Below are 13,864 nucleotides of genomic sequence, written 5' to 3'. Positions count from 1 at the left end.
AGTCCCCAATGAACAGACCCTCTGTGTGCTTTACTGTCTAGACAGACCCCACGAAGAGACCCTCTCTACACCTGACTGTCTACAGGCAGACCCCATGAACACACCCTCTGACTACTGGCAGGCCATGAACAGACCCTTTATATGCCTGACAGTCCAGGCACACCCTCACGACCAGACCCTATGTCTGCTTTACTAACTAACTAAAGGCAGACCCCATGAACTAACCCTGAGTGCCTTACTGACTACAGGTGTACCCCATGAATAGACCCTCTCTTCACTGACTACAGGCAAACCATAAACAGACCCTCTATATGCCTGACAGTTCAGGCAGATCTTCATAACCAGAACCTCTGTGTGTCATTTAGGCAAACCCCATGAAGAGACCTTCTGACATGATGCAGGGAGACCAACCTTCTTGAGAATGACAAACTCGTTCTCCATGGCTGTGCGGGAGTTGATCTCGTCTTCGTACTTCTGCTTGAAGTCGTCGACCATGCGCTGCGTCTGAGCGATCTGCATCTTCAGCCTGTCCCGCTCCCTCTCCAAGTCGGACAGCTGTTGCCTCAGTTTGCCGCAGAAATGATTGATGATTTTGTCGGCGTTGGACTTGTAAGAGTCACCCTGTTGCAGCAGTTCCCAGCGTGTTTGCAGCACCTGGTTCTCCTGCTCCAGCTTGCGGACCTATGCAGGAGGCAAAAAGAGGCGACTGACTCCCCTGACCTAAGCCATGGTCCGCCCCAGGAAGGAGACCACTGCCTGCTCTCAGACATTTTCCTTGCATCCAGTCTGCTCAAGTAACCACAGAAAGGTTCGTGCACAGAAGGAGAGCTTGACCATACCAGCTCGATGTAGTCCCACTCCCCCCCCACCTCCGTCTCCCCATCCAGTGCATATCCTCTGCGTGTCCTGCCGAATACCACTTTCTTTAAAGTTCATCTTCATTGCCAGATTACATGCATGACATCATATACACACGATTTTTTTAATAGTATTAGCACTGATTTATAGCGCAGATAAAAGAAATCAAAAAGATACGTAAACAAACTGCAATTCAGGGGTAACAAAAAATCAATAAAGTGCACAAGTAAAAGTCTGTAAACGAGTCCCTGATTGAGTTTGATGGTGGTGGTGGAGGAGGAGCAACTGTTCCTGAACCTGGTGGGTGCGAGTCTTGTGGCACCGACACCTCTTTCCTGACGGCAGCAGCAAGAACAGAGCGTGTGCTGGGTGGGGTGGATCCTTGATGATTGCTGCTGCTCTCCGACGGCAGCGTTCCCTGTAGGTGTTCTCGATGGTGGGGAGGGTTTTGCCTGTCATGTCCTGGGCTGTGTCCACTACCTGTCATCAGATTCTCTATCAAACATAAGACATAAGAGCAGAAATAGGCCATCTAGACTGCCCCACTCAGCCATTCTAACCTTTGATGCCCTGGCTAATCAAGAACCTCTCAATCTCTGCCTTAAATACATCCAATGACCTGGTCTCCACAACCACCTGTCACAATAAATTCTACAGACTTGCCGTTCTCTGGCCGAAGAAATTCCTCTGCATCTCTGTACTAAGTGGACACCCTTCAATCCTGAAGTTGTTCTCTCTTGTTCTAGACTCTCCCACCGTGGGGAGCAACCTTCCAACACCTACTCTGTCCACGCCTTTCAACATTCAAAATGTTTCAATGAGATCCCCCCATCGTTCTCCTAAATTCCAATGAATACTGGCCAAGAGCTGTCAAATTCTCATATAATAACCCTTTAATTCCCGGAATCATTCTTGTGAACCTCCTCTGAACCCTCTCCAATGTCAACACATCCTTTCTTAAATGGGAGCCCAAAACCGCTCACAATCTCCGCGTGAGGTCTCACCAGGGCCTTATAAACCCTCAACATCACATCTCTGCTCTTGTATTCTTTTCTTCTTGAAATGAACGCCAGCGTCAACTTGGCTTTCTTCACCACCAACTCAACCTGTAAATTTCTCTTCAGGCTCCTGCACAAGGTCTCCCAGGTCCCTTTGCATCTGGAGATTTTCAATTTTCTTTTCATTTAGAAAATAATCTGCCTGTTTATTTTTTCTACCAAAGTGTGAGACCACCCACTTTCCGACATTATATTTCATTTTCCACTTCCCTGCCCATTCTCCTCATCTGACTAAGTCCTTCTGCAGCCTCCCTGTTTGCTCAACAAGACCCGCTTCTCCACCTCCCTTCGTATCATCTGCAAACTTGACCACAAAGCCATTTATTCCATCATCCAAATCATTAATATACATCAAAAGAAGCGGCCCCAACATCGACCCCTGTGGACAACCACAAGCATCCGGCAGCCAATCAGAATATGATCCTTATATTCTGACTCTCTGCTTCGTTCCCATCAGCCAATGGTCTACCCACGCTAGTACGATTCCTGTGGTACCATGGGCTCTCATCTTGTTCCGCAGCCTCATGTGTGGCACCTTGTCAAAGACCTTCTAAAAATCTAAATTCACAACATCCACTGCATCTCCTTTATCCGGCCGGCTCGTCACTTAACCATATAACCATACTCAAAAGAATTCCAATAGGTTTGTCAAACAAGATTTTCCCTTAAAGAAACCATTCTGGCTTTGGCCTATCTTATCATGTGCCTTCATGTGCTCTGAAATCTCATCCTTTACAGTTGACTCCAACGTCTTCCCAACCACTGACGTCAGGCTAACCGGCCTATAATTTCCTTTCTGCTGCCTCTCTCTTTCTTCTTAAACAGTGGGGTGACATTCGCAATTTTCCAGTCCTCTGGGATCATACCAGAATCTATCGATTCCTGAACGATCATTAATAATGCCTCCACAATCTCCATTGCTACCTCTTTCAGAACCCGAGGGTGCAATCCATCTGGACCGAGAGACTTAATAGTAACTGCACTCACTTCCCTACCCTGATACCCTTCAACATCTGGCACACTGCTAGTGTCTGCCACAGTGAAGACTGATGCAAAATACTCATTCAGTTCCTCTGCCATCTCCTTGTCTCCCATTATTGTTCTGTCAGGATCATTTTCAAGTGGTCCTATATCTGCTCTCACCTCTCTTTTATTCTTTATATACTTGAAGAAACTTTTTGCATCTTCTTTGATATTATTTGCTAGTTTACCTTTTACTTAATTTTTTCCCTGAGTTTTTAGTTACCTTTTGTCAGTTCTTAAAAATTTCCCCATCCTCTACCTTCCCACTAATTTTTGCTTCCTCATATGCCCTCTCTTTTGCTTTTACAATGACTTCCCTTCTCAGCCATAGTTGTGACATTTTTCCATTAAAATATTTCTTTTTTGGTCTGAATTTATCTTGCGCCTGCCTCATTTCTTGCAGAAACTCCATCCATTGCTGCTCTGCTGTCTTCCAGACTAGTTTCCCCTTCTAATCTACTTTGGCCAAATCCTCTCTCATGCCTCTGTCATTCCTTTTACTAACACATCTGACTTTAGTTTCCCCTTATTAAATCTCAAAATGAACTCCGTCATATTGTGATCTCTGCCCCTAATGGTTCTTTTGCTCAAAGCTCTCTCATAACCTCTGATACATTACACAACAACCAATCCAGTACAATCCCCTCAAGGGGTCATCAACAAACTGCTCTAAAAGCCATCTTGTAGGCTTTCTACAAATTCTCTCTCTTGGAATCAGTTCCAACCTGGTTTTCCCAATTTACTTGAATGTTAAAATACCCCATGACAACTAGAACATTGCCTTCTGACACACCTTTTCTATCAGCTGTGGCAATTTGTTGTCCACATCAAAGCTACTGTTTGTATATAACTGCCAACAGTGTCTTTTTATTCTTGCCATTTCTTAACTCAACCCACAATGATCCTGTCACCTCTTTCTAACAATTTAACATCGATCCTTACTGACAGAGCCACGCCATCCCCTCTTCTTACCTGCCTATCCTCTCAATACCCTGTGTATCCTTGGACAGTCAGCTCCCAATGACACACACTCCATGATGGCCAAAACATCATGCCTGCCGTCGCTGTACAAGCCCACCCACTTTATTTCTTATGCCGCGCGCATTTAAATACAAAACCTTTAGCCCTTTATTTGTTACATTTGACTCTACGTCCCTGTTGTATTCCCACACAACCCCACAGCTGAAATTTTGCCCTATCTGCCTGTCCTTTTACACAAGCTCCCGACCAGCTCTTCCTACCTGTGTGCCAACCTCTGTCTCTTCACTTTGGTCCCCACCCTCTTGTGATCTAGTTTTACAGGCGCACTGTGGAAAGTAAACTGACTGGCTGCATTACAGCCTGGTTTGGGAAATTTGACTGCCCAGGAATGCAGAAGGCTGCAGGAGGTAGCAAACACAGCCAGATCCATCACGGGCTCCGACCTCCCGACCACTGCAGACGTGTATGTGAGGCTCTGCCTCAATAAGGCAGCCAACATCATAAAGGATCCCCTTCACCCTGGTCACAAAATCTTTTCACTTCTCCCTTTCAGTCTGAAGACCAGCACCTCTCGGTTCTAGAATAGATTCTTTCCAACAGCCATCAGGCTCTCAAACCTCTCCTCGTTATACTAATTAGGGACCGTCTGGACAATGGCTGTCACTTTCTTTTCCACAAAGATATTGGTGAATATTTATGATGCAACTTTTGCATTTATTGTCTTTTTAAAATTCAGTTATGTTAATATTGTAATAGTTGGTTCATGAAGTTCTTGCACAGCTGCAGGAAGTACGAATGTTGGTGCACATGGCACATTGCAAATGACAATATAGGAGGAAACATCTGAGTAGGGGCCTGGAGGTGATGAAATGTGGAATGGAAGATGTGGGAGGTAGAGAGACAGGCAGAGGGAGATGCCATTAGGAAAGGGGGAGAAGGGAAGATTGAAAATAGTAAGTTCAGGAGTAGAGCCCCCTCCTCTACTCACTTTACACCTACCACTGTGTAGCTCGGTATGACAATAGCATCATCTACAAATTTGTTGACGAATCTACGGTAGTAGGTTGTATAAAGGATGCATACAGGAGGGAGATTGAAAACGTGGCTGAATGGTGCACCAACAACAACCTCATACTCAATATCCACCAAAACTATGGATCTGATTGTTGACTTCAGGAAGGGAAAGCCAGAGGTTTACAATCCGGTGATCAGTGGGGGATCAGAGGTGGAGAGGATGAGCAAATTAAGTTCTTTGGAGTCACTATCTTGGAGGATCTTTCCTGGACCCAGTGGCATGAGGAAAGCACGTCAGCGTCTCTACTTTCTCAGGAGTTTGCGGAGGTTTGGTATGAAACCAGAAACCCTGGCTAATTTCTACAGATGTGTGGTGGAAAGTGTGCTGACCAGTCACATCATGGTCTGGAATGGGGATGCTGGAGGGGAAAAGCCCTGCAAAAGGTAGTGGACACAGCCCAGGATATCACAGGCAAAACCCTCCCCATCATCGAGAACATCTACAGGGAACGCTGCCGTCGGAGAGCAGCAGCAATCATCAAGGATCCACCCCACCCAGCACACGCTCTGTTCTCGCTGCTGCCATTAGGAAAGAGGTCTCGGTGCCACAAGACTCACACCAACCAGGTTCAGGAACAGCTGCTCCCCCCCTCCACCCCCACCATCAGACCCCTCAACGACAAACTCAATCAGGGACTCATTTAAGGACTTGGGCACTTTATTGTGTTCTTTTCCTTTCTGTATTGCACAGTCAGTTTGTTTACATTTCTTTATTATGCTGTGTTGTTTTTTTTGCACTACCAATTAGTGGTAATTCTGCCTCGCCCACAGGTAAATGAATCTCAGGGTTGTATATGATGTCATGTATGTCCTCTGACGATGAATCTGAAATCTAAGATGGAAACAGAGGATTCAGAAGGGGGTGAGATTACCTAAAATTATCAAACCCAATGTTCATACTGTTAGTTTCACGCTGTCCCTCACCAACTGCACTTTGAAAACTGACCTTCGGCTCTGAGGCCACAGGGATTCTAAAAGGTTGCCTTCCTGGGACTGCAAAGAAGACATTATTCTCACCACACCCAGTCCCAAACCCTGCATTTTAAATAAGCTGGAGTCATATAACTCATGCAAGAGGTTTCCTGGAGCAGGGAGGCCCATTTATGGATGTTGTGATTAGTGCAACACTGTTACAGCGCCATGGGTTCAAATCCGGCTCTGGAGTTTGTACATTCTTCGTGTCTGCATGGGTTTACTCTGGGCTCTCCGGTTTCCACCCATGTTCCAAAAATTAATGGTAGATCATGGGGGCAGCACAGTTAGCGCAACACTGTTACAGCGCCAGCAATCAGGACCAGGGTTCGAATCTGGCGCTGTCTGTAAGGAGTTTGTACGTTCTCCCTGTGTCTGTGCGGGTTTTCCCTGGGGGCTTCGCTTCCATCCCAATGTTCGAAATGTACACGGGTTGTAGGTTAATTGGGTGTAAGGAGCATGAGGGACAGCTTCACTGCCTTGCGATTCCTGAATGATCAATGAACCAAAGATACTGCCTCACTTTGGCTTTTTATGTACTATTTTTGTAGGGTGGTTTACGTGAATGTTTGCGCTGTGACGCTGCCACAAAACAACAACTTTTGTGACTTGTTCCTGACAACAAATTCTGATGCTGGAATTGGGCGGCACGGGCTCGTGGGCCAAAAGGACCTGTTACCGTGCTGCGTGTCTAAATTTAAAAAAAAATTAATTGGGTGTAATTAGGCAGCATTCATGAGCTTGGAGGGCCTTCTACCATGTTGTGCCATTAAATAATGAAATTAAATTAAATAACAGTAATCATTTTTATCTTACTGAAGCTTTGGGTAATCTTCCTCAATATCACCAACTTCACGGACAATGAAAATTTTTCTTCTGAACACTTTTGGGTATATTTTATGGAGTTTGGGCTGCCGATCTCGGAAACCACCATAAAATTTTCCAATCACGTACTATTTTTTAGAGATAACCTCGTTTTGGGATTTCCTTTCATATTTTAAGTCTACTGGTATATTGCCCACAAAGCAAGCTGTTTCGGTCAGTCCAAGCGTGCCTGGGCATGCACTCAGGGTAGGTTCTATGCAAATGCTGTCCTAGGCCTGCGCATGCTTAGTCAGGATAGATGCAGCCAGGCTATAAAAGCAGCTCACATGTACAGATACTGTGCATTACATTGATTATAGATTGAACGCATGTTGATGCGCATGTTCTTCTGCAATAGCAGAGAGAGTGTACTTAACAATAGCATTTTTAGTCTTCAGGAAGATTCAATATGGCAGAAATGTCTCGTCAATGTCACAACAGCTGCGATGCATCCTGGTACATTTGTGGTGAGTCTACGCTTCATGTGAAGTTCAATAAAACTTAATTTAATGTTTCTCTAACTTCCAACCTGATACAGTAAATGTGTCACTACCTTTGTGTTCAGTTTGAAGCTGTTGCTTATCATTCCCAATGTTTTTTCAGAAAGCAAACCTTCTGAAATAAATTGTTGCCAGTGCTTTCAGGTCATCTGCAAACTGACCAGTCATAACTCCCACATACACAACTCAGCCATTAACACGTATCACAAGCAACAAGGCTCTCAACACCACTCCCTGACACAGCTTTTAATCAGAGCATATTTCTGCCACTACCCTCTACATTGTGGGGGGAAGTTTCACCGTCAGAGGATATACTACCCATTCTTGGTGAATGGACTTTCCTTTTAATTGAATCCCCCTCGTCTACAAATTGTGGTCCTCACCTACCACCCCACCAGCCTCCACGCCCAACCTAATCTCCTGCGTCCTATGTGATCCCACCACCTCTCCTCCTCCTCCTGCAGGGACTGCTCCCTCTGTGGCTCCCTTGCCCATTCCTCCCTCCCCACCAATTGTCCCTTAGGACTCATGCCTGTGACCGCAGGAGATGCACCTGTAACTCATCCTGTACCACCAATCTGGGCCCAAACAGTTCCACCAAGTGAAGCAACACTTCACATATGAATCTGCAGGGGTCGTCTACTGCATCTCGTGATCCTGTTGTGGACTCCTCTACATCGGGGAGTCTAGACGCTGACCGGGAGATCACTTAGTGAGCACCTCATCTCTGTCTGCCCCAATAGTGTGGATCTCCCAGTGCCACTCATTTCAATTCCCCACCACATTCCCTTGCTGACATGTCTATCCAGGGTGTGGGAATTGGAGGGGTCAGGAATTGGCAGGCAAGTAGCAGACCATTTGGGCCATCGAGCTGTTCCCTTCAGAAGCAGAAAAACAAAGATGTCCCAGAGCAACATTTGTTTTACAGTGAAGGCAGCTGTTCAGCCCATCCAGTCTGTATGGTTCCCCCCCCCTGCTGGTGCCTTTTGTGGGATCTTGCTGTGTCCACTGAGGAGTTGGCTGCACTGTACTGCTGAAGCTCTAACACAGTCACACCCCTTTCCCTGACCAGGCTTCAGCCATTGCCCAGAGTCTTGGTGCCTTTGCTTCACCACTTGGCCCCTGATGTGTTCCCCAGCAATGGGCAGGCGTGTGAGTGTGGGGGATTTGGGAAGTCCAATTCCGGGGTTCTGGAATGGGAAAGGTCCTGGAATTTGGGAGGTGAAGACTCTTGGGGGCTTATTTGGGGGTCTCTGCATTTCGTTGGTGACAAAACCATGGAACGCTACAGCACAGAAAACAGGCCATTCGGCCCCTCTAGTCTGTGCTGACCATCATCTCCCTAGTCCCATTGACCTGCTCCCATTCCATAACCCTCTAGACCTCTCCCATCCATATATCTATCCAATTTATTCTTAAAACTTAAGATCAAGCCTGAATTCACCAAATCAGATGACAGCTCATTCCACACTATCACCATTCTCTGAGTGAAGAACTTTCCCCAATGTTCCCCTTAAACTTCTCCCCCTTCAGTTTAAAACTATGGCCTCTCGTATTTATCTCGTCCAATCAAAGTGGATAAAGCCTACTCACATCCACTCTGTCTCTACCTCTCATAATCTTGTAAACTTCAATCAAATCTCCCCTCATTCTTCTGCGCTCCAGGGAATAAAGTCCTAACCTGTTTAATCTTTCCTTGTAAACAACTTCCGAAGTCCAGGCAACATCCTAGAAAATCTTCTCTGCTCTCTTTCAATTTTATTGATATTCATTCTGTTGTTAGACAACCAGAACAGCACACAATATTCCAAATTTAGCCTCACGAATGTCTTAAACAACTTCAACAGTAACATCCCAACTCCCACACTCAATACTTTGATTTATAAAGGCTAGGATACCGAAAGCTTTCTTTACAATCCTGTCCACATGTGACGTCACCTTCAGAGAACAATGCATCTGTATTCCCAGATCTCTCTTCCGCACTCCTCAGTGCCCGACCCTTTACCATGAATGTCTTACTTTGGTTTGTCCTTCCTAAATGCATCACCTCACACTTGTCTGCATTAAATTCTATCTGCCATTTACTGGCCCATTCTCCCAGTTGGTCCAGATCCCTCTGCAAGCGTAAAAAATCTTTCTTGCTATCTACAACACCTCCTATCTTAGTGTCATCTGCAAACTTGCTGATCCAATTTCCCACATTATCATCCAGATCATTGATATAGACGACAAACAACAAGGGTCCCAGCACCGATCCCTGAAGCACCACTAATCACAGACCTCCAGTCAGAGAAGCATCATCCACCACTACTCTCTGTTTTCTTCCACCAAGACAATTTCAAATCCAGTTTACAAACTCTCCTTACATACCCAGTTTGGGTCCCTGGATTGAGAGGATCTGGGTTTGAGATCCAGGGACTTGAGGCACTAATGGATTTGCATCCCTGGGTATTTTGGGGGGGGGGGGGAGGGGTTGGAAGATCTCAAGGTGGGGAGGGGGGGGCGGAAAGACCCCCAGATTGTTTGGGGGGGGCGGAAAGACCCCCAGATTGTTTGGGGGGGGGCGGAAAGACCCCCAGATTGTTTGGGGGGGGGCGGAAAGACCCCCAGATTGTTTGGGGGGGCGGAGAGACCCCCAGATTGTTTGGGGGGGGCGGAGAGACCCCCAGATTGTTTGGGGGGGGCGGAGAGACCCCCAGATTGTTTGGGGGGGGCGGAGAGACCCCCAGATTGTTTGGGGGGGGCGGAGAGACCCCCAGATTGTTTGGGGGGGGCGGAGAGACCCCCAGATTGTTTGGGGGGGGCGGAGAGACCCCCAGATTGTTTGGGGGGGGCGGAGAGACCCCCAGATTGTTTGGGGGGGGCGGAGAGACCCCCAGATTGTTTGGGGGGGGCGGAGAGACCCCCAGATTGTTTGGGGGGGGCGGAGAGACCCCCAGATTGTTTGGGGGGGGCGGAGAGACCCCCAGATTGTTTGGGGGGGCGGAGAGACCCCCAGATTGTTTGGGGGGGCGGAGAGACCCCCAGATTGTTTGGGGGGGCGGAAAGACCCCCAGATTTTTTGGGGGGGCGGAAAGACCCCCAGATTGTTTGGGGGGGCGGAAAGACCCCCAGATTGTTTGGGGGGGCGGAAAGACCCCCAGATTGTATGGGGGGGCGGAAAGACCCCCAGATTGTATGGGGGGGCGGAAAGACCCCCAGATTGTATGGGGGGGCGGAAAGTCCCACAGATTGTTTGGGGGGGCGGAAAGACCCCCAGATTGTTTGGGGGGGGCGGAAAGACCCCCAGATTGTTTGGGGGGGCGGAAAGACCCCCAGATTGTTTGGGGGGGCGGAAAGACCCCCAGATTGTTTGGGGGGGCGGAAAGACCCCCAGATTGTTTGGGGGGGCGGAAAGACCCCCAGATTGTTTGGGGGGCGGAAAGACCCCCAGATTGTTTGGGGGGGGCGGAAAGACCCCCAGATTGTTTGGGGGGGCGGAAAGACCCCCAGATTGTTTGGGGGGGGCGGAAAGACCCCCAGATTGTTTGGGGGGGCGGAAAGACCCCCAGATTGTTTGGGGGGGCGGAAAGACCCCCAGATTGTTTGGGGGGGCGGAAAGACCCCCAGATTGTTTGGGGGGGCGGAAAGACCCCCAGATTGTTTGGGGGGGGCGGAAAGACCCCCAGATTGTTTGGGGGGGGGCGGAAAGACCCCCAGATTGTTTGGGGGGGGCGGAAAGACCCCCAGATTGTTTGGGGGGGGGGGAAAGACCCCCAGATTGTTTGGGGGGGGCGGAAAGACCCCCAGATTGTTTGGGGGGGGCGGAAAGACCCCCAGATTGTTTGGGGGGGGCGGAAAGACCCCCAGATTGTTTGGGGGGGGCGGAAAGACCCCCAGATTGTTTGGGGGGGGCGGAAAGACCCCCAGATTGTTTGGGGGGGGCGGAAAGACCCCCAGATTGTTTGGGGGGGGCGGAAAGACCCCCAGATTGTTTGGGGGGGGCGGAAAGACCCCCAGATTGTTTGGGGGGGGCGGAAAGACCCCCAGATTGTTTGGGGGGGGCGGAAAGACCCCCAGATTGTTTGGGGGGGGCGGAAAGACCCCCAGATTGTTTGGGGGGGGCGGAAAGACCCCCAGATTGTTTGGGGGGCGGAAAGACCCCCAGATTGTTTGGGGGGCGGAAAGACCCCCAGATTGTTTGGGGGGGGCGGAAAGACCCCCAGATTGTTTGGGGGGGCGGAAAGACCCCCAGATTGTTTGGGGGGGCGGAAAGACCCCCAGATTGTTTGGGGGGTCGGAAAGACCCCCAGATTGTTTGGGGGGTCGGAAAGACCCCCAGATTGTTTGGGGGGGCGGAAAGACCCCCAGATTGTTTGGGGGGGCGGAAAGACCCCCAGATTGTTTGGGGGGGCGGAAGGACCCCCAGATTGTTTGGGGGGGCGGAAAGACCCCCAGATTGTTTGGGGGGGGCGGAAGGACCCCCAGATTGTTTTTTTTTGGGGGGAAAGGCCCTCAGATTATTTAGGGGGGATTGGAACGACCCCCGGAGACACGGCGCTGCTCACCTGGCCGATCAGCTCCGAGAAGCGGTTGTTGAGCACCTTGATCTCTTCCTTCTCTTGGTTCCTCGCTGCCCGGCCTTTGGCGTCCAGCTCCACGCGTGGTTCGTCCGGTAGCACCACGGAGCTGAGGGAAAGGGAGCGAGGCACCGAGCGCATGGAACTGCCCCGATACAACGAGCGGCTGGAGCTGGACATCAGCGGATGAGCCATGGTCCGGGCACCTGAGCGACTGGCTCCGCTCTTCCGCCACCCGGTCCTTTAACGCCTCATTTACATTAGCCCCGTCCGTCTCAGTCTTCCATTGGGCATCGCCGGGGGAGGCGGGGGCTTGGGGTCCCCCACCTCGCCAATATTTGGGCGTTGCCTCGGGCTACCATTGGACGATGCAGCTGTTCATCAGAAGCCAGGACCCCCCCCCCCCCCGAGGGGTTTATAGGTAGGAATTTACCTGAGTAATAGAGGATAGGTGAGAGGGGGCTGTAGGGAGACGGGCGCAGGTGAGACCGGGCAGTAGGGAGACGGGCGCAGGTGAGACCGGGCAGTAGGGAGACGGGCGCAGGTGAGAGGGGGGACGGGCGCAGGTGAGAGGGGGACGGGCGCAGGTGAGAGGGGGGACGGGCGCAGGTGAGAAGGGGGGACGGGCGCAGGTGAGAGGGGGGACGGGCGCAGGTGAGAGGGGGGACGGGCGCAGGTGAGAGGGGGGACGGGCGCAGGTGAGAGGGGGGACGGGCGCAGGTGAGAGGGGGGACGGGCGCAGGTGAGAGGGGGGACGGGCGCAGGTGAGAGGGGGGACGGGCGCAGGTGAGAGGGGGGACGGGCGCAGGTGAGAGGGGGGACGGGCGCAGGTGAGAGGGGGGACGGGCGCAGGTGAGAGGGGGGACGGGCGCAGGTGAGAGGGGGGACGGGCGCAGGTGAGAGGGGGGACGGGCGCAGGTGAGAGGGGGGACGGGCGCAGGTGAGAGGGGGGACGGGCGCAGGTGAGAGGGGGGACGGGCGCAGGTGAGAGGGGGGACGGGCGCAGGTGAGAGGGGGGACGGGCGCAGGTGAGAGGGGGGACGGGCGCAGGTGAGAGGGGGGACGGGCGCAGGTGAGGGGGGGACGGGCGCAGGCGAGAGGGGGGACGGGCGCAGGTGAGAGGGGGGACGGGCGCAGGCGAGAGGGGGGACGGGCGCAGGTGAGAGGGGGGACGGGCGCAGGTGAGGGGGGGGACGGGCGCAGGTGAGGGGGGGACGGGCGCAGGTGAGGGGGGGACGGGCGCAGGTGAGAGGGGGGACGGGCGCAGGTGAGAGGGGGGACGGGCGCAGGTGAGGGGGGGGGACGGGCGCAGGTGAGAGGGGGGACGGGCGCAGGCGAGAGGGGGGACGGGCGCAGGCGAGAGGGGGGACGGGCGCAGGCGAGAGGGGGGACGGGCGCAGGTGAGAGGGGGGACGGGCGCAGGTGAGAGGGGGGACGGGCGCAGGCGAGAGGGGGGACGGGCGCAGGCGAGGGGGGGACGGGCGCAGGTGAGAGGGGGGACGGGCGCAGGTGAGAGGGGGACGGGCGCAGGTGAGAGGGGGGACGGGCGCAGGTGAGAGGGGGGACGGCAGGTGTGTGAGAGAGGGGGGGGTCAACGTGAGACGGAGAGGCGAGAAAAGAGAGAGAGGAAGATATTGAAGGGGGGGGGGGACTGGTCTCACCAGTGTGTGGGAGTGAAGGAAGACGGAGAGAGGGGGTCCTGCGGGCTGACCGACCCGGGGGGCGAGATGGAAAAGTTCGGGACGAAGCTGAGCCGAGGGAACTCGCTGTCGATCCGCACCCCGAGCTTCAGCAGCCTGGTGATAAGCGGCTCCCAGCGGAGACCGAGCAGTAGCCGGAGTCTGCAGGGCGACTTGGCCAACAAGCCCGTGCGTTTGCTCTCCCATGGGCCGGTCGCAGTGCCCTGTCGCATCGGCCTCTCGCTGTCCTCCCTCAACCAGCAGGACGAGCTGCAGGGATTGAACAAGCGACTGGC

At 52.0% G+C, this 13,864-nt stretch overlaps 2 protein-coding genes across 2 annotated transcripts in view; both read right to left on the bottom strand.

Moving 5' to 3' along the window:
- LOC138751205 (keratin, type II cytoskeletal 8-like) overlaps positions 1 to 12,123 on the bottom strand; it is a 35,610-nt gene extending 23,487 nt beyond the window's left edge. Inside the window, exons 1-2 of the mRNA XM_069913249.1 lie at positions 11,878 to 12,123; positions 412 to 681 (exon numbers count right to left, since the gene is read on the bottom strand). Of these exons, the coding sequence (XP_069769350.1) occupies positions 412 to 681; positions 11,878 to 12,084 (477 nt within the window). The 5' untranslated portion in view covers positions 12,085 to 12,123. The remainder of the gene's footprint in view (positions 1 to 411; positions 682 to 11,877) is intronic.
- Positions 12,124 to 12,164: 41 nt separating this feature from the next.
- On the bottom strand, positions 12,165 to 13,775 carry LOC138751207 (uncharacterized). Its single transcript, XM_069913251.1, has one exon. It carries the CDS (start codon positions 13,773 to 13,775, stop codon positions 12,165 to 12,167), a length of 1,611 nt encoding a protein of 536 aa, XP_069769352.1.
- Positions 13,776 to 13,864: the final 89 nt, after the last annotated feature.

This window comes from Narcine bancroftii, unplaced genomic scaffold (genome assembly GCF_036971445.1).
Source record: "Narcine bancroftii isolate sNarBan1 unplaced genomic scaffold, sNarBan1.hap1 Scaffold_821, whole genome shotgun sequence".
NCBI classification, from domain to species: Eukaryota; Metazoa; Chordata; class Chondrichthyes; order Torpediniformes; family Narcinidae; genus Narcine; species Narcine bancroftii.
Note: the sequence above shows the minus strand (reverse complement) of the source record. Positions and strands in the feature narration are given on the sequence as shown.

Coding starts and splice junctions, on each gene's coding strand:
- LOC138751207 (XM_069913251.1), bottom strand. CDS start 13,775: ATGGGAGAGCAAACGCACGGGCTTGTTGGCCAAGTCGCCCTGCAGACT.